Source organism: Acanthochromis polyacanthus, chromosome 13, assembly GCF_021347895.1.
Source record: "Acanthochromis polyacanthus isolate Apoly-LR-REF ecotype Palm Island chromosome 13, KAUST_Apoly_ChrSc, whole genome shotgun sequence".
Classification (NCBI taxonomy): domain Eukaryota; kingdom Metazoa; phylum Chordata; class Actinopteri; family Pomacentridae; genus Acanthochromis; species Acanthochromis polyacanthus.
Window position 1 is genome coordinate 14,557,799 of NC_067125.1, and position 22,412 is coordinate 14,580,210.

Genomic DNA, 22,412 nt, shown 5'->3' on the forward strand with positions numbered 1-22,412 from the left:
TCCTGACAAAAAAGTATAAAAAAGCAATTATATTACAATAAAATATAATGTCAAATCATCATCACTATGGATGCTTAGACTACAAGAGTAAGGATATAAAAAAGCATGTTTTTCATGTTCAAATGAAGGGATAAGTTTCAATTTATCTCTCATGTATATAGTAACAGAGGGTTTTATATGTATATTAATTGAAAAAAGAGGACAGTTTTGCATAGTTAAAACAAAACCATTTATTTCGGTTTCCCCTCACTGGTGAAATGATTTTAATGCTATTTAAACATCAGGAGGGAACATATTATCCAAGAATAGATCTGAAATGAAATCTAGTGGTTACGAGGGGATTTATGGTCTGCTGCTTGCCTTCTAAGATTAGTCGCACATCTCAAAAGTCAAGCGAACGCCACTCAAACTTCATATGAGCTTTTTCCGAGGCGGCCCTGAACGCTGCGCGGGATCGTAGCCTACTTTGAAGCCGGCGGGTTGGGCCACACTCCAATGAACCTACAGACCGACCGAGCGAGAAAAGCCCGGCGGAGGTACACCGACGGCCCGAAAACCCCACAAACAACGCGGTAAAGCGGCTCAAAGTGTGACCGGAGAAGTTTTAGTTTTCGGTTTGGCCGCTCTTCTTCGTCGGCTTCACCTCGTTCCTCCGTAGACACAGTGTGAGATAGTGATTGGAGTTGACAAGACCGCTCCACTACTGTATCTACCCCCTCCTCCCCCGCCTCCTCTCCCGCTCCGCACAACCAGGAAATCGTCGAGGTGTGCTTCTTTATCCCCGCCTGTGACTACCCCGTTTGCGGGTGTAGATGTGTTTGTTTTCGGTCGTTTTTTTCCCTTTCATTTTTTAAAAAATTACCCCACGAGTATTGACTTTTAGAGCCGGGCTTCACCCTCTGAAGTCAGTCGAAGTTGCCTGCGAGGAGAGGGTCTCCACTCTGGCCGAACAATGAGGTGGGTAAAGCGGCTCAAATCCCTTCATCTTCATTGTGTTTCCAGGCTACATTTAGCTGCTTCCACAAAGGCTGTCTGTTAAATTCTGACCCCGTAACGCCTCTCTGGGCTCTGAATAGTTGTTCGGCGCATTAAAACGCGTTTCTCGGTCAGAAACGACTCGAGCTTCGCGGTGTTGTTTCACCCACATGATAGTGTGTAGCAGGTTTTTGTGACCTTTGCTGGGGATTAACTTGATGCTGTGTTTGCGTGGTCCTAATGAATGCCTACCTGCACTGGCGGAGTCGCCTTTGAGAAACATACTCGCATGTTTGGGCAGTTTAGCAGGCTAGATGACAGCATACTTTTGTATCCGTTTTCATTGTTGTCTGCTTGTTTTGTCACCACTTCCTCTTTTCTGCAGCAGTGCACTATTATTGTCCATTTTTCTGATTTAAACCCTAAAACAATGCTATAAAACCCCCACAGCTGAACAACAGTGCATTCATAACTGAGGTCAGAGGTCAGGTTAGTTTATAAAGCATGAAAAAGAAGGTTTCGGGGTGTTGCTCAAAGGCACTCCAGCACCCATGACTTTTAATAGGGGGCTCCTTCAGCTGCATATTAATCACTAGCTGCCCTCCAATGCATGAGCTCTATACATCATGTCATGATGCATTCCTCAGACACACAGTAAAATGAACCCTTTCCTACTATTTTGCTCCCTCTGGGACTGCAGAGATTTGCACCAGGAACAAAATTGCCATGTGGAAAGCTCATGTCCACAAATTCCACGTCCTGTCGCAGCCTGTGCAGTTGGCAATTACATGCTTTGAAGCCACTCATGTTAGCTGGGCTGACTTTTTTTCCCCCGTCTCCCAACCCCCCATGCTCTTTCGCATTTAAAGCGAATTGGGAAGCTCTTGCATTCTTGGGTTTGAAAAGTTGTGAGTTTAATTCTGGGGCCGAGAGGTGGAGCAGAACATGGTGGTGCAGAGCTGATAACCTGAGTGACTAGTTCCTTATCTCAAACCTAGCAGCGCTGCCCTTTTTCTAACAATGTATCTCAGGTCAGATGCATGGGCTGGTCCCGGGATTTGTATTTGTTTTGCGCATATTTCTGCCCAGTAACTTTGATTACAGCGGGAACAGGAGGCACTCGAGCTGCCTGAAATCCGGTCACAGTAATGCATTAAACATACCCCTCTAATGAGGCCATTAAGTTAATGCAATAATCAGCAAAGATTACTGGGCAGCCGTACGTCACATCATAGCCACTAAAATATCAATTTTGGCTAGCAAAGCAGTAGAAGCTGTAGTCTTAGCTGCGGAAATCTGCTTTTGTCTTTGATGTACAATGTAAGGATTGTGTAAGAGTTATTCTCAGACACATAGGTACACATTACTATGACAACACACTGTCCTGCCCCTGTAGTGCACAATAAATTCACAACTTGTCACAACAATAAGATAAGCAAACCGTTTTACTGCCAAACTGCTCGCCGGCGCTAAAACAATGTACTTCCTTGACCATAAACCACTGCAGCAACTGCAAAACACAGTGTAAGTGTTGCAGAGCTTTGTGGTTTCATCGTGCTGCGCCTCGAAGTGAAGTCTCCAGCAGCTGGAACGCAACATTTGGCTTAATGATTGTAGTTCTTCCTGTATATGGGTATTGCTTTGCCTCTCGGTGCATTGTGGCATGGCCTAAACCGTTCATGTCACCTTTCATAATAGGTAAAGGCTGGTATGCTGCTCCACTGCTGCTCATTGTCATTTGTCCCTGTGGAATGCAAATGTTGACACAGAAGTGCAGTCAGTTGGCCAAAAGTTCAACAATTGACCCAGTTCAGTAAAGCATCCCCACTTGAAGCCGCCTCTTTAGATGAGTCAGTAGAAACACCCTGATAATCTTTTCATGCAGCAGCACCTCCACCGACCACCTTAAAGTGCATATGTGTTGTAGGTGCTGCAGGATGAAAATTGCTGCTTTTTCAGAATTCTTGAAAAGCTGCACACATGCAAATTTCTGTACATCTTTAACATTTTATAAAATTGTTAGAATTGCAGTGTTCACATTTACAAATCTGCCTCTTTCACCGTGAACTTTGACCACGTTTTGGATCATCGCGGCAACATTTCAAACTGTCTTATCCTCAGGTTTGCTTAGGCGGTAGAGGAAGTGCGTTCATCTGCATTGTGATTCACTGTTATTGTCGGTAAGACGGCCGTGACTCACTGGCGGGGTTTGTGACTAAAAGACCTGTCCTATCTGACATCAGTGGTATGGTTGCCTCGGGCCAGAGAATTAACACGCGTGATGTGATTGTACACGCAGACAGGTGTAATGCATCTGCTTAACAGACAGTTTTCAGTCTTCTGCAGAGCATCCTGAGCTCGACCTGTGTGGAAGTGATGCCAAACTGGACTCGGCCTCTGTTTTCCTTACTCTGAAGCATGAGCGTATTATTGATCAGTCTTAAAAGCAGGGAAATGGCTCCCCCCCCCCCCCAGTCTCCTTTGTGTCTCGCCTCAAGCTTTGGAATGGAATGGAATTGAAAGGAATGCAGCTCTCACAGTGAACTTTGCAGTTTTTCTGTCATGTCATCTTCCTCTATTAACACGTTCCACTTTTTGACCTCATGTCCCAGCAGACCAGTAGCTGTTATTTAAGGCATTTAGCAATATTAGCGCATATGTCCATGTAAGGATAACAAGATGAAACTCATTTAGGTTTCAACAGCAGCGTGTTCCTGCCGTGGTGGTGTTGTGTAATGTTTGAGTGTTGTGATGCTGACTTTCGTGTCTCCACTTGTTCTCCTAATTCCCCTGTGAAGTCAGATTTTTCTTTTGAAGTCTGATAGCACTGGCAGGCGACTTTCAACCTGCAGCCACCTTTTGTTGCACGCAAAAATGTATTCTGCGGTCCAAAATATTAAACACAGAAATATTTGTACACTATTTGTACTAGCTATACCTGAACACACAACAGAGATTCTTCATTCATATCCAAGAAATCGCTACACTTTACAGTACAAACACGCCTTTTAAAATTTGTTTCTCAGACAAAGACCTCCTAATATCCACACTTACCCCTGCGCCCCAGAAGCAATAACAATTTCAGCTAATTGAGGAGTGCTTGTGGGAATTCTTATCTATAATGGATTAAGAAGAATGGCTTTATTTCATGCATCATAAAGACTTGCATGTTGATATGCACTTCAAAAGGCTCCTCAGCGCGTCGCCGTGCACTTGCTGTGACAGTGTGTCTAAATGATCACAAAGCCCCACATGCTTCATCATTCCACACTCTCCATTATTGAAGTGGCCTTGCCTTGCGAGTTTTTCTCCCACAACACCCAGTCACTGCTACCTACCCCCTCCCCTGAAACAATTTGCCCCTCTTGGCCCTCCCACCTCTTGTGCTCATAAATAGGCCATTATGCCGGCCTGCCTCTTGGATTAGTCGCTTTGCTACAGGAGTTGCTCAACATACAAAATCCTCTATTGTCTACTTGGTGACAAATCCATTTTCCTTGGTGGTGGCTGATGTTTTTCTGTCTGTAATTGTGCCTCCAGGCTGTTTTGTTCTCTCTCTATGGTGCTTTTTTTCTGCTGTGATCACTCATTTACAACATAACCTTTAGCCTAACTAGTTTGTTGGACATTTGTTGGTTGTTGTTCTGTGAGCTTAGTGCTAATTCTGAAGCTTTTGTCCTTGGAAATTAAGTGGGGGGGAAAGTAATATGAGTAATATACATACCACAGAGTTTAAAGGGATGACTGTCTTGGTCTAATTCATCTCATCCAAATCCTATTTAATAAGTAATTCAGGCCCTAGCGATGAAGCTGTTGCTGGTAAAGATGGAAAACAGGATGTAAACATTTTTTTGGAGGCCGACCATTGTCCAAACAAACATTAGCATGGCCTGAAGCTCAGCAAAATGCTTCTGCTCCAAAACAAGTTGTGTCGTTTCAACAGCCTGTCACTGACTTCGTGCTTACTGACTTCTTGTTGGGGTTGGCGGAGCTTTAGTGTTAAGCACCTAATCCAAAAAATAAATAGGGCTGCTACTAAATGTATTTTTCTGTAGGTTATTCTTTTGACTATTTTACTGATGACTAAAGAAAATGAATCTAAACATTTAAAGTCCTCTAAAAACACAAAATCACAATTTCATTAAGGTTCTTTTTTTAAAAACATACAATAAGTTGTTGTATATTCTATGAGGAAACCAAACAAAAGCTGATCTTAAAATTGTTATGTATCATCAAAGTTACTTGCTGGACACTTCTTATTCACAAATTCACCACAAATTAATTGTTTGCTGTAGCCACATTCTGGTCTGATTCCATTGAAGTTAGTGACTCAGCTGTGAACAATGGTGACGTGACAAAAAAAACAGGAACGTTCTGGCCTGACAGTACTGAATTTCAGACCGTTACACAGAGCAGATAGGAAACAAATTAAATCTGTTTGTAGTCTAGTCTTTAGTATGTGGAATTTTTTCATTATTGGTAACACCTGTGGACAAATGGTGGCACATATTGATTTGAGCTTTGTTTTTTAATTTGTTGAATAGATTAGCGAAGAAAGTCAACTTCTGTTTATTCCTTTTTTGGAATACATTTTTGAGTTCCCTTTTCTTCTAACCATGGTTGTGCTGTTTCTGTACAGGTGCAAGACTTTATTTTGTAGTGAAAATTGAGCCCACGGTGAGTAAAAATGGGACAGGAGCAAAAAAGGCACAGAGACTGCTCAGGATTCAGAGTTCAACTGAACTCAACACGATAAAAACAAATTAAACCAGGACTTATTATTTATGTCAGGATCACAGTTTTCAAAGAAACCTACATTTCTTTTAAATTCCCTAAATAATTTAAAAGTTGGATCTGTTTGTAGAACAAAGTGCAACATGGACACTGGATATTTTACAAGATTTTTTACAGATCAACTAAAACAACTGAATTTGTCAATGTGTAATTGCTTATTGCCTTTTATCATATCTTTTAATTCATGAATATATGTATTTATATAGCAGAATTCACAGCACAGACGTTAATGAAACTCCTGAGTAGGATCAGTTTGTGGGACAGCATTACTTTTATAAAATTAGGATGGTTAACATGGAATCTTAACAGGCTACTGCATTTCAGTCACTATTTCACTCTCATTCTAGCGTCTGACACCTGAAACCTCAAAAAGTGTAAATGAGGACAGCTTTATTGGGAATTCAGCTCTATTAAAATCTAGTATATGTGAGTAGAGGGCCAGAGGAGCAAACAAATGCCTTAGCATTTTATCTGAAATAAATCCAAACCAGTTTAGTGATCCCAAGTTTGAGGAATTCTTGCTTTTTTTCTGTAATATATTTGGAATAAACTGTATATCTTGGACATTTGATTGAATACAGTAGACTATATGAATAAATAACCCTGGGGTGTGAGACTGAATAATGATCATTTTTACTAGTTCTTGTTATATTAATCCTACATATGTTTATTAATTTAAATGATGGAATAAAAGTCAATAGTGAAACCGATCTGTCGCACCAATAGAATTTTCTGCCGTCATAGATCCTGTAGTGGTGATTATAAGAAGCAGTTATCCCAACATTTTAGATTTGAGAATTGACCTACATCCACCTGCACACCTTCTCTGATATAACATGTGCTTGTTGATGTACTGTAGTTCTTTCCATTTTTCTGAAGCCATTTCTCAGAAATGTACCCAGGTGGCTAGTTAAAAATGATCAGGGTTTGTACTGGCTCTGAATGGACCTTCAGTTTGGTGACTACACATGACAGTAGGCATGAGAGCAATGAGTTTGTGTCACCAAATTTGACCAATGTGAACAGCCTCATGGGGCACAAAAAGCACTGCAGAATGTAAAGTGAGGATTCTTTTTAAAAAATCATGTTGTGAATGGTTTTTAGTTACAGGATCTAATAACTTTGTACAATGTCTAGTCTTTTTAGGTGTGTACAGTCAATAACATACTTGGTATGTTGGTTATTGCTGCTGTGGATTCAGACTCCTTCATTTGTTTCTGTCTCTTCATGTAATCCCCAGATTGACTGGATGTTGAGATCAGGGCACTGTGGGGGGCATCTGTTGCAGGACTCTTTGTTCTCTTTGTCATTTAAGACTGTTCTTTATGACTCTCGCTCTATATTTTGGGTTGCTGTCATTCTTGCCACGCTGCAGAATAAATTTAGAACCTGTCAGACAGTCGCCTTCCTGATGTTATTGTGTGATGGACAAGAATGAAAACCTCTAAAGTGGCTAAAACTTTTACAAAGTACTGAGCATTTATTTGTAAATGGCAAAATAGGTCTGAGATCTGGGTCTGAAATCACAATACTAACATAAGGGCATGTAGATTTATGTTTGTTAGCTCGTTTGATTTTTCTTTTGGCAAAGATCTTACTATCTTCGGTGCGAAATCAAGCAGAACAACTAATCTTAGAACAACTCTACGCAGCCTGCATTTGCTGCAGTAGCCAATCCGAGTGACATCATCCCAGCTGATGGAGAGTGTGGGTCTTACACTGTAGTGAAACTGAAGCTTGTTGTGGGCAGAAAAGCTGTAGTGATATACTGGATGGTCAGCACTGCTAATGGGCACAGAGATACAGTGAGTTCATCAGGGGTCCACGGCCTAATGGAGCATAATGGATGCCAGTTAGTTTAAAAACAGCTTTATACTGTCAGCCATTTGAACGATTCCTATCATTCAGGTCCTTGGATCTTAACTTCACTTGACAGGGAGGATGGTGATCGACAAAGGCCGCATTAGATAAAACATTTGGAGGAAATCAGTACGTGCTTTAGTCATCTGTTGGGCAACTTCCTTACGTTATCATTAGGCACCACTTAGAGTCAGGGTAGTAAAGAGGGATGATATTGCCCCTGGAATTTGGCTCCATATTGACTGAGGTTGTATTGCTAAACAGAAAAGAGCATACATACGCTTATGAGTTTACTTCTTCTGTAGAGGACTGGACTATTTTCTGCATGGGTGACATGTTTGTGCATGAACAGTGATGCGCATAATCTTGTTTACTGAAACGATTTCAGTTTTTTTCCGGTTTGTTTGCCATCCTGGTTGCTATACCAGACTGACGGTTGTTCTCTTTCTCACCATCTTCTAAAGTCTGAGGTCTGTCTGAGTGTGGCCTATTTGCGTGGTAAGAGTTAAATTGAGGAAGGAAGAGGTGAGTTGTCTAAGTAGAGTCTTTATGTTAAAGAGTCATCTGTTCGAGTAGATAATGCCAAATGTGCAGTCATGGGTGATCATTGGCCTGAATGCTACTTGTGCTGTTAGTTTGGACATAGTTTCAGTGTTCAGGAAATTATGTTTGCGAAAGAAGCCACAGATTGCTCAGTTGTCAAGCGAATGACAGTCCGGGTTTATCAGCAAGGCTATTTCATGCCCCTGTAGGCCAGATTATGCCCCCACAAGCTTGCAGTATTAGGTTTTTGATTGTATTCCACATGCTGATGAAACAGCCGTATCCACTGTAATACACATTTTTACTTACATTCCTCTTGCTTTCACCTAGATTCTTGCTAAACTATCATGAGCTGAACAAATTATACAGTTGACTTGGTATGGTAATGATCTATCCCTGAATGAATCCAAAAGGGAACGTACAGAACAAATGCTCTTACTACCCGAGTCACCAACTTCAAATTTTAGGAATTTCCAATATGGCCAACAATCTTGCTTCTGATTCCACTGTGACATTTAGATGTCAAACTCAATAGCTCTCAAGTACAATTTCAAAACTATCAGGAACTAAAGTGTGATTTGCCACAAACTAATTACTTTACACAATGACTTTCTTCTGCCTTTGGCCACAATTTACTGCAGGGTATAAATTATTCGAGGATGTTTTGTAACCTGGGGTGAATTTTGGCCAATAGACTTGATGTGACTAACTGATAATATTGCCCAAAAAAGTGGTACTTTTGATTGTGACATAGCAGAAAAGAAACCTTTGTTTCTCTATGCTCTCTCCTCATTTGATGTTCATCTTCTATGTGTTGCATCAGCATGTTAGTTTTAAGCCTCTGTTGGGGGAAAAAATAATCTGGACCTTGAAATGCAGACTTATTTATTAAAACACAAGTGGTTATCTTCTAGACTATGGTTGTATTGTCTGGCCTTAGTCATAACTTATCTCAGGGTATAAACCAGCCTACATTGTTTTATCCCTCAAGGGTATTAGGCCAGAACTGGTGCGTTTAAAAGGAATGTGACCGAGTGCAGAGTAGAAAAAAAACTGGCAGATACAAGGGGAGCATTAACGAGTAACCACGTTTGGGAAAGTAGACTCATTTCAGGTCAAAATCTGTGCACTCATGCTTTGATGTCAGTTAGAGACAGGAAGTCTGACAGAGGTGTTGCCTCCTTCCTCTTCTCAACTTGAGCCCAAAGTTGAGAAAAATATACATGTCTTCTTCAATGCAGAGGAAAGGGGTGTACAAGTCGGGGCAGCTGAAAACAGGGAGGTTAGTTCAGCGGATTGTTTCTTTCCAGCCTCCTTTTTGGCCTGAGTCAAGGAGGATGTGCTTCAACCTGTAAAAGGAATTGAGCTCGGTGAGGAGGACAGAGGTGAGATGGTTCCAAATATGGGCATCGAGTGTGCCAGCTGTGTTCCACCCCCTAAACACACACACACACACACACACACACACACACACACACACACACACACACACACACACACACACACACACACACACACACACACACACACACACACACACAGCTTGTAAAGCAGGAAGGAATTCATCTCCGCTCTTGAAGTGGTCAAACAACAAAGTGAATGTTTTTGGCCAAACGTCTGTTCAGCTTTTCCACAATGCTCGATGCCGGGCAAAGGATGAGTCAGCGCTCAAAGAATGCTGAGGGGTTTTCTCAGCAGAGGAGTTTTAGCTGGAGATGTCTCACTCCATTCAGACGGAGGTATTAAGAGGAAGCGTTTAAGAATAGCAAAGATAGCCTGGGTGCCTGTTTCTGTGCGCCTGATTCATGGAGGCAGAAAGCAGTAGCCCGCAGCAAGTGTGTGTGTGTGTCTGTTGCATTTGTGTGCCTTTAGCAGCGTGCTAGGACCTGTGTGAGAAGAAACACGCAAAAGGAAGTTTGAAGACAGAGTGAGCGAAGTCGGAGAAGCAAAAAGTGAAGAGAAGACTCACAAAGATGCACCTTTTCAGTCTCAGTCTTAGTTGTAAAAGCATTTAAAGTTTTAGCGATGCTGAACTGGGCAGGGAAACGCACGGAAATTACATGCATTTTTTCTGAAGGAGATGCTGATTGAGGTTAATTGCAGTTCTTAAAAAAAGTAGCCCTATTCTCTGAAATGTCACTAAGTTATGTTTCCACCCTCGGTTAGTTCTGCTTTACTATCCCTTTTTAAAATGTTGGATATTTCAGCAAAGTCCTTCCTGTTTCTTAAAAACAAAGAAACCAGCAGTGTAATGCTCAGAATAATTTGCATTTGTGTGACGGCTATTTTGTGATGTTTGTGTTCCTCGTTCGCTTAGCAAGTGGAACAAACCAAGCCGCATTAGTAGGAAGTGTAATCAGAGTCTGCACATGAGCTACATATTAACCTTTATGGGGCAGATGTGTCTCACTGGAGGAGCAGGACTTTGCCAACTTTGCAGTTTGTAAAGCTTATCTTGAACCTCAGGGCATAGTCAGTGAACAGTTTTCAAGACAGTTCAGTAGGTTGGTTTCAGAGTCATGTGGACCCAGCTGAACGTCTCTGACAGCTGTATACATGCCCTCCGAGGGTGACATGAGGACAGTGTACTGTCAGATGATCAGATCCAGCATCAACAGCTCATTGTGTGGGCTCCCCATGTCCGAGTCAACATCAGAGGTCAAGTACTTTACCACCATCATGACCTCAGTTCATTATGTTTTGACTAACAAGCTGTACTGGCAGACTTTAGTGAACTAATTTCCTCTAATTATTTGCATTTGCTCAGTTTTTCTCCCTGTGATATTTTACTGAAAAAACGTATAGGGAATTGACTTCGAAGCACAAAGAATGGAGTTTCAGAATACGGCACACAGAGAAGCATTCACGTTCTGGCACATGGCGGGGTTTCCCACGTTACCCCCTCACAGTTAGCGCTTCCTTTTCTCACTTCTGTCCACAGCTGTGTGTCTGCAGCACGATTTTCCCAGCTTTGTCTCGTGTCGAGCCGTTCTGCTGCTGTGGCGGAAAGAGAAACTTTCACTCTTAACTCAATGATTTTATGTACTGTATATCCATATAACCATATTGTAATCTTATCAGCTACAGATTTTATTTTGCCAAATTCTCAGTGTAAAATACTAAGTTAGCAGTAAATCATTTTTAGCTGACCGTAACATTTCTAAGAACTAAAGGATTCACCTTCTCCCTACACCGGAAAGCCACATATAAAACATTGGTCTTCTGCACAGGCATAAAAGTTGATGCTTTTCTCGGAATATCAATGTTTATCATGTGTGACCATCATTTGTGAAATGTGGTGCCTATTATTATCCTTCTGCGAACTAGAGGGAAGTAGCACTTTGGTTACACGCAGATATTATTAAGTGACTTTTTGTCAGTCCATGTCCGGTTTCAATATGACGTTGTGTTGAAGGAAAAGATGGAAATAAGTAATGAATCATGGATTGCTCATCTAAGGTGCAGCGCAGCCACCTGGGCTTTACTAATTTGAGTGTGACACCTGTTTCTCATCTTATGTTTCATATTGTATTGTGAATTGTGTGTAAATCATCCCTTGAGGCTATTCGTGTTGGTCTGTATCACTGTATCTGGAGATTCATAGAAGGCCACAGTAGAAGGCATTTACTCCTGGAGGCAAGAATAACTCAAGAAGTCTGGACATCATTAAAAAATGATACTTGGCTGTAGTTGCGAGGGGGCAGCTTTTCATATTCTGGTATTATGCACCCCTGGAGGAGAAAAAAGTATGATGAATTATGCGGGCCTGTCGGAGATGGATGCAGAGACAAATAGCATTACTCTCCTTAGTGTCTTGACAGCGCTAAGTAACTTCAGTCTGGTTTGTGTTGGCGTGACGACTGATGTATTTTATGTATGTGTGTTTGGTAAAATATTATCGTGATGAACAAGATAAATAGTAAAATGTGGATTAATCTGTGCTCAGTTATTCTTCAACTGTAGTCAGTTCTACTTATTCCTGCACTGCATATACAGCACTGTTATATAAGAAGTATCTCTGCAAGGATGCCACCGAGAGGGCTCCTTGTACAGATTTTCTGCCTGTTAAAACTGTTTGATTTGGAGTAGAAGAATGGCACAGGAGCACAGTGGGAGGGTCAGGTAAGAGCAGGAGCAGCAGGAGGAGGGAAGAGACAGAACCACTGGGCCTGACTGTACTTGCCAGCACATTTGGAGAAAAGCTCTGAGCACAGCCTTATACAGACATTTCCAAGTGAGCAAATGCCCCAGCCGTGCTCTGATTTCCTGTTAACCCCTCAGTGACGAAGAAGACCAAACCGCAAAAGGGGATGAGGAACTTTCTCTGGTTGCAGTAAGTGAAGAGAGACCAGGTTGAGCTTCAGCAAATGAGTAATTTGCATATTTTCCTAGTGGTCACGTCTGCTGCTGAAACCCTCGGTTGTGTTGAGTCCTTTGAGGTATTTTAAAGATGAGTGTCTCAAATCCCTCCTAGAGCATCAGCCAGTGACCCATCTGTGATTAAGAGAAAACCTCTTAAGTCAACTGTTCGCTTAGTTAGCTTGACAACCGGCTTCACTGACCTCACTAGTGGACTTGGTGGTCTTCATCCAAGGAAGGACAGGAATAGATTGTTTATGGCCGCGCCTGTCGTGGTTTGTAACACACAGTCCAGTCTAACTCGGTCGCGAGGCCTCTGCAGCCCGCTATACCCAGAGGGCCGGGTCAACACGGACACACGTGTTGGCAGGTTGACAGGTGGAAGAGTGTGCGCAAGTCGCTGTCTTATTGCGCTTGTGCCGCACACGCTTTTAGCGTCTCAGTGTCCGTCGTTCTATCAATAATGCAGCTGCTCACTCTCAGTCTCACTCCTGAGCCCTCGCTTTCTCTGCCATTAAATATGCATCCGTTTCCCAGTCCTAAGTCTCTGTCCCCTCCAAGTTCCCATAAGCCCCCTCTGCCCGGCACATCGACTGCCGGCTTGATGCTGATGAGATCAGAGAATATTGCGGTGCTGTGTTTGATGTAGGATCAATGCAGCCATACGAGGTTTTAACCTGCTAGAGTGATTGATGGCCAAGCCTTTGTCTGCTGAAAGACTGTTTGGAGTTTGCCTAGTCTTCCTTGTAAAAATCCTCTTTATATACACAATTGTTAAAATAGTTATGCAGCTTAGATCTCTGTGTGCAGGACTTTCCTACTTACATTTAAGCTCAAATAACAAAACCAATATCCAAGGTAGAGCTCTAACATTCCAGAGGATTTTGTGAATCTGCAGAAACTTCGCCATGCCTTATTAAACTGTAGTATTTGGTTTCAGAACACCCTTTGAGTGTTTCTGAAGCACCTTTAATGTTAGCGTTCAATACAAACTGGATTTTAGAGACTGATGGAAATTCGTATTAAGAATTAGACAACATCCTATAGTGATAAATCTGTCTGAACATACAAAACAAAGACTACTGGTAGCGACACTTCAAGGGTTTTCTCAGAATTTTGATCAAGATTCATACACAGTGGGACATTGTCATATAAAAATATAAACTAAGGAAATCAGTGCTTTTAAGCGGATAAAATCGGTATAGGCACACAGCGTCAACATGATTTCAACCACATCTTTGCCATTTCTCTAATATACTTATTTATTGACCAACATTATAGAACTGCAGTTAGCTTAATCAGCCAGTATGTCAACCCCCACAATTGATCTGTATTTATCATCTATTTAGACTGAGGCATCTGTACAGCACACTGAGACTGCGTACAATATTGGAATAAGTGTATTTATATTCTGAGTAATTTTAAAATTCTGGGGTGAAAAAACACATAATAAAAATGACCTCTAACGCTGAGGTTCCTACCTCAACCGGTTTCATCCACTACTATGTATCATACAGTGAAGTGAAGTTCGTCTTCAAAAGAAAATATTTTGCACATCATATTGCATTACCTATCTAGGAAATTACAGTTAGATATTTGCTCCATATTGTTCAACCCTGTGTGAAAGTGTTTCTCATGAAATATTAAGACATTTGAAGGAAAATGGAGAGATATAAATTTATATAACAAATAGTTGATTTTTTTTATTTTACTGTTGTGATATTTTTTTAAAAATTCTATCTGAACTATAGTAAATATGAGTAAAGTGCCAGACTTCTGCAGGGATCTGTACAGGTTACCAAAAAGCATGAAGAAGTTAAAATCACGATGAAAAACTGAACCGGCATTCACTTTGGGCACAATTATTGTAAGACTTGTGCCAAATAACGCAATCACAGGAAGGTGTTTTGAAGCTTATGTAACACACTTTTTGCTGTGATTGAAAGCAAACCCAAGATTATCTGCGGTGGTGTGCACACAGACAGATTCTGGTGAAACTTGCAGGCTAAAATACTCTTGTTTATAAAGATGCTTGGAGGCCTGAACATCTGAGTAGTTCCTGGTTGGAGAGGAGCCAACATGTGAACACTTAATCAGTGAAATCCTGCTTTACTCACTATACATTCTTTCATTTGGCTGTGTTGTGAGCATCAAAGTCAAAATGTAATTTCCAGTTAATATGGACTGAATTTAAATGTTAACTTGTTGAAAAATGTACAACCTGTGTGTGTGTCTGTGTGTGCATTGATTGTTGAGGCAGGAGCAGTCCTTATTAGGCAGTGTTAGCAGCAGGAAGGGGGTTGTGGCTTTGGTGCTGTGTCACCGGAAGTAGCAGATTGTATCACGGGTGGGACAGATGGAGGGAGAGGTGGAAGAGATGGATTAGGGGACTATAAGGAGAGCATGGGGGGCAAATAAGGAGAGGAAGGGGGAGCAATGATTAAACAATTCAAGTTGGAATCAGCCAGTCTTTGTTACGCTGTCCTTAAAATTTATATTGCTTCTTGGCAAACCAGAAAATGCAATATATATTGAAAGTTGTGCAGGTAAATTAATGCATGCAAACTGTGCATTATTTGCGAATGCTTATTGACGTTTTATCAGATAGCTTTGTTCTTTGTTCACACATAGCAAGAGCTTGCAAGTGTGTGTGTGTTGTTGCACAGGCGGCTTTTTGTGGTATATCTATTGTGGGATTTTTTTTCTAAAAGGAAACATTTTTCTGTCTTTCGATTTCAGTGTCTGAAATGCAAACGCCGTCTGCAGCCTCTTTGCTGCCTAACCTGTATCTTAATAAATACCTGACTGATGTGTAACTTTGTGTTTTCTGCCCACTTGGAACTATAAATAAATGTGTTGTCACTGATCTCACAGCACATCACATGACTGTTTTCTTACAAAGTGTGTGGAGGTGGAGGTTGATGCGGAGCAGGTGGAAGGTTCCAGTGCCTCGTCTGTTTGCCGGAGCTCGGCACAACTTCCCGTCTTTGTCAGCCTCCATTGTTGTCTCACCTTCCATCTTGTTGAGGATCAAACTGATCTCTGTTTTTCCAAGCAGACAACAACGCTTTACTGCATTTGTTTTTTCACATTTGCTCCATCTTCTGCCTTTCATTTGCTTCTCCCTACAATTTGTACATACGCAGAATACTTCCGCATGTATGTCAGCGAGTAGCCAGTCATACAGTTTGGTGTATGTTTCTGTGGTGTCTGGCAAGACACAACCTGAAATTCACATATATTCACACACATATATACCGTTTGAGTCAGGTGCTGGTTATGTCCATGTAGTGTATGGTATATGCCTAGCACACATTCAGAAGGACTGTGCTGTGACATTGTGGATTAATTAGAATGAGTGTAGGATCATCTGGAAGGACTGACTCTCATCTCTAAAAATGCTTTGTTTATAACGGAGTGTCTTTCAGTCATTTGTCCATCTGGTGTCTCCAGTTGTCCCTCAGCTCCCTTGTGTTTGCTTCTTCCATTTAAGCTACAGTCCACATTGCATGCTAGACAAAGAACTAGTTGTTTTGATGTGAAAATAGATAGAAATGTTACAGGACCAGGACTTTGATAGTCAGTATCATTTACCTTCCACAATTGTCAGTATCAAAAATATATATACTGAATTTCAAAATAAAGATTTTTTTAAAAATCTGCAAAAATGTTCGAACACCCACGTGGATGTACAGCATTATATTTTGCCATATTTTGAATGTTTTATGTTAGAATACAAACATTTGGACGATATCTAGTCAATACAAAGTCACAAGCTGAGATTCTCACTTTGAATGCTTTGTGCAGTTAGGATGCTTAAATAATGCTGAGACGTTTTCTCTTGCTGCTTACATTCTGGTGTTTGGTTGTCTTTTTTTTGTCCCTGCTCAACTGATGGGACTGTAAAATAATAAGAATCATAACATTACATTATACTCATATAGCGCTTTTCAAGAACCTCAAAATATCTCCATACAAGACTCCAGATGTTCTGTTTCTTTTCTCCTCCACAAGTCGCAGAGTCATGGAGTTGTACTTGTGTAGTCTCTCTCAAATCTATGAAATCTGTGGCTTGTGGTACCATAGAATAACAAGTAGTGACTTAGAGCTGCAGTTCTTGTGATGTCCATACACACAGTCATGAGGATATATTGTCAACAGACAGTAGATCTCTCACTGTCATCAGATCAATAAGTGACGTGTTCATAAGGATCATTTGTCGCTGAGGTTGAAGTCGCTGCCACACATGGTTGTGGTTCAAATGGAGAAGAAGTTTAATTTTAAGCATGTCTTCTAGTGGAAAGGACAACAATCTTTCTTAACTATATCACCAGGTGAGATCCTCATACTCTCATGACTCACTTATACCGTGCTGTGAATTAATTTTGTCTTTTTTTTGTTCCGCCCTCTGTCTCTCCAGTGAGTCGAGTATTTGCCAGGCTCGGGCCACTGTGATGATCTATGACGATGGCAATAAGAAGTGGCTTCCGGCAGGCACTGGACCCCAAGCCTTCAGCAGAGTCCAGATCTATCACAACCCCACCAACAATGCCTTCAGGATAGTGGGACGCAAGATGCAGACGGACCAGCAGGTGCGGCTGCCAGCTTTGGACTGATTATGTGTCCGACAGACTTTGTATGTTTGGTGTGCGTGAAATATTTTGCCTCTGGTAGTGTGAGTCTTGTGTGTGTCGCTCATCTGTGCCTGTCATGTGGCCCGTGGGCGTCTGTGGTGCCTGCAGGTGGCTGAGTAATCAAGTGTGAGTCGGTCTATATTTGTAAATGCCCACTCATTCACATTATCAATCTATAATAAGACACACTCAGACTTTAGGTTGAGTTTGTGGAGAGTATTTCCTGTATATATGATTAAAGTTCTATTAGAGATACCAAAGAATCCATTATTTTTAGCCAATCTATTGCTTTTAATGCACTTAATTTGCATTGATATAGATATATGACAGCATGAACAAGATACAAGCAAGAAATGTAGTGCAAGAAGAACTAACTGGTGTTACAATAAACTGGAGCTCCACTGAAGTTGTTTACCTTATCAGCATAGAGTGGCTGTAGATCACCTGTGCTGGTTCATGTTATCTCATTTGATCATAAATCCTGATGTTTAGGGAGGAATAAAGCAACAGAGGGTAAAGTATGTTGGACTTATTGTCTCTCCCATGCTGTAAGTTACTTTACTTAATCCGCTTGTTTTGTTCAACATTTAATGAACAAATGTTGTGAGAGGAAGCTGGAAGCCAAACCCAAACTCACAGATGAGCTTTATGTTTTGACTGAGTGCAGCTTGTTTTTATGATTTTCTACACTGCAGTACTTTTAATCTATTTGGTCAAACTGGAAAAGGACTAAGATTGCTGTGTTTTAAATGTAAGCTTGTGTTTAAATTCTTTTGTCTAAAAAAAAAAATGACATGCTCACATATTCCCCAGGTTGGGTTTTGTGCTTAACCCCTTGGCACAGAATGCTAATCACCACTCTTGGACCTGGAGCTAATTTTGTGCAGCTCATAGTGTTTATTTTGGCCATGATGTTGGCATAGTGAGGATGCCCTGTAAAGCCATATGAGAAGGAGAACAAAGAGGGTTCCTTGTTGTTATCACCAGATAAAGGTGGGCAGTTTCCGAGTTAAAAAGCTGAATAAACTGAGCTTGGGTGGGTCTATTCTCGACTACACCCCTCTCCTCCCTGCTGCTTCAGTGTCTCTCTCGTTCTTTGAACATTCAGCACTCTGAAGCGTTCCCCAGAGACAGCTCTTAAAGTGGATGATGTTTCCTGTGAGATAGTTAGTCTGTTCAACCATTTCCTGTGACAATTTGGGAAGAAGCCTGATACCCAATAAGAACGCTATATTTGTGTGCGATGGAGACATGCTGCTGGTTTAGAGCAGCAGGGAGCAAATCAGAATAGTGTGGATGTATTTTCTCTCTCCTTCCATGTTCTCCTTTCTACCTGCTCTGTCTCTGACTGTCTGCATATAAAGTAATGCTTAGTTGCCGTCACACTTGTGTTTTCAATTAGTTTTATCCATCCTGGGGTGATTGGATGACTTCAGCAGCACTGGAAACAAGCAGACCTGTGGCATTAAGGTTTTCCTATGGACATTCCGGTTTTTCAAACATGCGGCTTTCTCTTACATAGATTTTCAAAATACTATTTATAGTGACTCCTAACGTTTCTGGCCACATCCTTATTCTGTCATCATGATTGAGATGAGTTTTGGAAAATACCACTGTCTGCAGTAGCAGCTGAACTTGCTACCCTCTCTTTTCATGTTTGCCCCCTATGATAGCCACTCTGACAGGGTCTCCTCTCCTCCCCTCCGCTCTGTGGAATCCAGAGGCTGTTAAACAAATAGCGAAATGGCGTGTCAGCACATTCAAGCAAACCCATAACATTTTTCTCCCTGGTTCATAGGCTTCACGCCACCTGCTGGGTGGAATATAAACCAGGATAATCCATAAAAACACAAGCTCCATCATTTTGGACTAAAGCAGGGATGTGGGTTTGTGGGGTCCTTTAATAGTTTTTTTTTCCAGTTTTTCAGAGATGGTTACTGTTCCCATATGCTACACGGTGTTTTTTCCTGATTTGGGTATTTAAATATCTGACCAGCTAGTTCAAATCTGGTGTAATATTTTAAAATAAGAACTTTTCGAATGGTTTACAATTTACCCATCAGTGTTTACAATTTTGGAATTCATTTATGATTTGTATAATGTTGAGGGTCCTCTTATTTACTGTATGTTATCAAAAATAATCATTTAGTGGGATGATGTTATCAAAAATCTCATCTTTCTTTGGTCTGTGGGGTATTAGTTGTGGAGTTATAGTTACTCCTTTTCAGGCTGGTTTCTCTTTTTACTACACTAACTGCCTGATGAATATCAAGCACAGAGTTGTCGAAAATAAGTGTATTTCTGCAAGTTAGACAGTATGGGGAGTCTGTTTGACATTTTTGGAAGGGCTCGTCTACCTGTTGCATGAAATAGATGTGTAAAGAGTTTGTTTAAATATTGACAGATTGCCACAAAGCTTTCATTTTGCTAACCAGCTCTATCATTAGGATCCTTGTTGATTGACCATCTGTTGTCCTTCTCTCACAGGTGGTAATAAATTGTCCAATCGTGAAAGGTCTAAAGTATAACCAGGCCACACCCAATTTTCACCAGTGGCGGGATGCCCGGCAGGTGTGGGGGCTGAACTTTGGCAGCAAGGAGGATGCTGCTCTATTTGCCAATGGCATGGCTCATGCTCTGGAGGTCCTCAGCTCCATGGCAGATGCAGGTAAATGAGTTCTCGCTTCTGAAAGAGGAAAGGGCACTGTGACTGGCTTAATGTTTGCACAAGTTGTAAAAGAAATGTATCCTTGCAAATCATAGATAAGATTTTAAATGTGCAACAAACACAGCAGTAGCTCGGTTAATATCAGTGTACTTCCACTTTGTGGCCTAAAACAGCCAACTGATATATTTTGATTACCAGTTTTAACCTTTAGTTTTAGCAGATTATTTTCTCTCACAGCATTAGGGGAATGCTGATGTATTTAGAACAGAGTTCCTGGAATGTGCTTCCAGTTTAACAGCAAACATGATTCACCAAGACTCAAGAAAAGCAAATCAATCGCCTGAGACGTTACAAAAACATGATGCACTGGCAAACCCTATCCTGTTGTGTCTTTGTTTTGTCTTGTGTGTTTTAAAAAGTGCCGTACTAGGTCTGGTCTGAGTGTGGGTTTTCACAGTGTAATTCAAGATTGATACCATTTGTTTTTGTTTTTTTCTGTTGCACATGCAGTTTTTAATCAAATGCGATTTTGGTTACTCAGATCACATAGTATCAACTTTTTTCTAGTTTATGAGAATGCACATTAAGCTTGGCATTGTTGTAGCTATTATTTCTGAGGTCCACAAAAAGCTTTACATTTTGACATTTCACTATAGCAACTGATCATAAACATTACAAATGCACATGATGGCAACTAGAATGCAGAGCAGGCAAGCTCCTGACAATAATCAAGATCTATGAAGTATGAAAAGGTTTTCTAGGGTAATATTAATCCCTGCTTACTCCGTTCTCCACTGTTACTCTTCCCCATGTGACCTGTTTATGACCTGTTCTGCTATAATCCATGTCTCAGCTGTTAGAAACTTGTTTTTTGTGGCATTAACTCTTATTTTCATTGAACAAAAACATGATTAGAGCTACGTTTTTCACACTGCATTTTTTATATTGTCCAAAGTTAATCTGTTTTATGGTATTTTTTCAGTCTTTGTTTATACAAAGATCTGATTATTTCAGTAACATCTGATCCTTTATGCATTTTGTGCAGCTGCACAATAAAACTAATTAGAAAAAACAATAATGTACTTGATTGGTGTACATCACCGTTTTTAGTTCCTCTGTCACATCATGGATTTCTGTACCTTCTACAGACTTTGTACACTCAAGGATGGAAAATCCACATACATCAATAAAAACACATAGACAAGGACACAGTTCAGCGAGGAATTGTTCAAGAGCAATTAAAATATGTTTTCTGTCTTTTGATTTGACAGGTTATGCAACCCTCCCCCGCCCAGTGTCAAATGGACCTTCTCCAGAAGAGCTTGAACAGCAGCGGAGGTAACTTCAGCCTTCCTCAATATGCAGTTCGCCTTTTATTTTACATTCCTTATTGTAATAAACCACTCATCCCATTTAACTGGTGTTCTACCTTTATGTCCTCTTAGTCTGATGGAGCAAAAAATAGTGTTTCCAGCTGATAACGTTTCCAGATGTCTTTGGGGTTTTCAGACTGAATTTAGAACAGCAAATTCAACAGATCAGCCATATCGGTGTTCAAACATCCAATGTTTTTTTGGCAGTGAGTTGTTTGACCACATACCCCAGTGTGGTGTACAGTGGGGCCATGTGAAGTTTAATGTTTCTGACAGAAACAAGCTATCCTCTGGGTTTAGTTGCATAACAATCAATAGCAAATCAAGCTGTCTTGGCTTTGCAGTATTTCAGTTGGCACAGTTTTGCACACACGCATATGTAGAGGATTTGATGGCATTAGCCTGACACTGCTAAACCCTCAGTCAGCCTCTGTAGGTTAAAGGTTAGAAAGAGCAAGGTGGACGCCTCTCGCATCAACTCCACCTTCTCTCCTTCCATTTGTCTGTTCCTTCAGCGAGACCCAGTGTTGTGACTCCATGCATGCCTGCATTAGACTAGGCATTAACCTTTTAATCCCATTTTAGACTAAAGGGTGATATACTGCCCTGTCAGAGAGGCTTTGTGATTGGCTGTAGGGACTGCCTGTTAAGTTACTAGCTATCCCATTTGTTGCTGGCATGCTGTGGCTTAGTGAGCTTTTAAAACCTTTGGAATTCAGTATAGATGAAGGTGTTTGTGGATGGTATTTGTATTATTGGTTTTAACTTTACAAGAATAAAAAGATTGTGAAAAACAGATGAAGTAAAATACTTGAATGTGATCTCCCCTCATCCTTTCCCAGACATACAGTTTTAAATTCCAGTTTGTGTGTGTGATTGTGTATGGACCTGTGTGTTTATGAGTGATTGTGTACATTGTACTGTTTTGCATACAGCTGTTGTGAGTGGCAGATGTTTGTGGGAGAGGGGAGGGAGCAGTAGCGAGCTGAGGCGGCTCGAATTAGGCCGCCTTGTCCAGCTGTGGACTTTTTCAGTGGTAGGCTAATCAGATGTGTTGAAATCAACCTTCCATCTTTTCACTAACTTCACTGTGTTGAATATGAATCCTGTGTGTGTTTCTCTCCACCCAGTGTTAAACGCTGTAATTAGACATGGTTGTTTTGTGCACAAATCATCCAATAATCTAAAAATATAAACATTAATTGG

At 41.0% G+C, this 22,412-nt stretch overlaps 1 protein-coding gene across 2 annotated transcripts in view; it reads left to right on the top strand.

The window, feature by feature from the left end:
* The first annotated feature begins 450 nt into the window (after window positions 1-450).
* The window catches only part of vaspb (vasodilator stimulated phosphoprotein b), a 29,343-nt gene continuing 7,381 nt past the window's right edge, over window positions 451-22,412 (top strand). Inside the window, exons 1-4 of one of the 2 annotated variants that reach the window (XM_051958073.1) lie at window positions 451-957; window positions 16,952-17,123; window positions 19,653-19,833; window positions 21,105-21,171. In XM_051958073.1, coding sequence (XP_051814033.1) covers window positions 953-957; window positions 16,952-17,123; window positions 19,653-19,833; window positions 21,105-21,171 — 425 coding nt within the window. In that variant the 5' untranslated portion in view covers window positions 451-952. The remainder of the gene's footprint in view (window positions 958-16,951; window positions 17,124-19,652; window positions 19,834-21,104; window positions 21,172-22,412) is intronic. The other variant, XR_007945995.1, reaches the window with a different exon arrangement.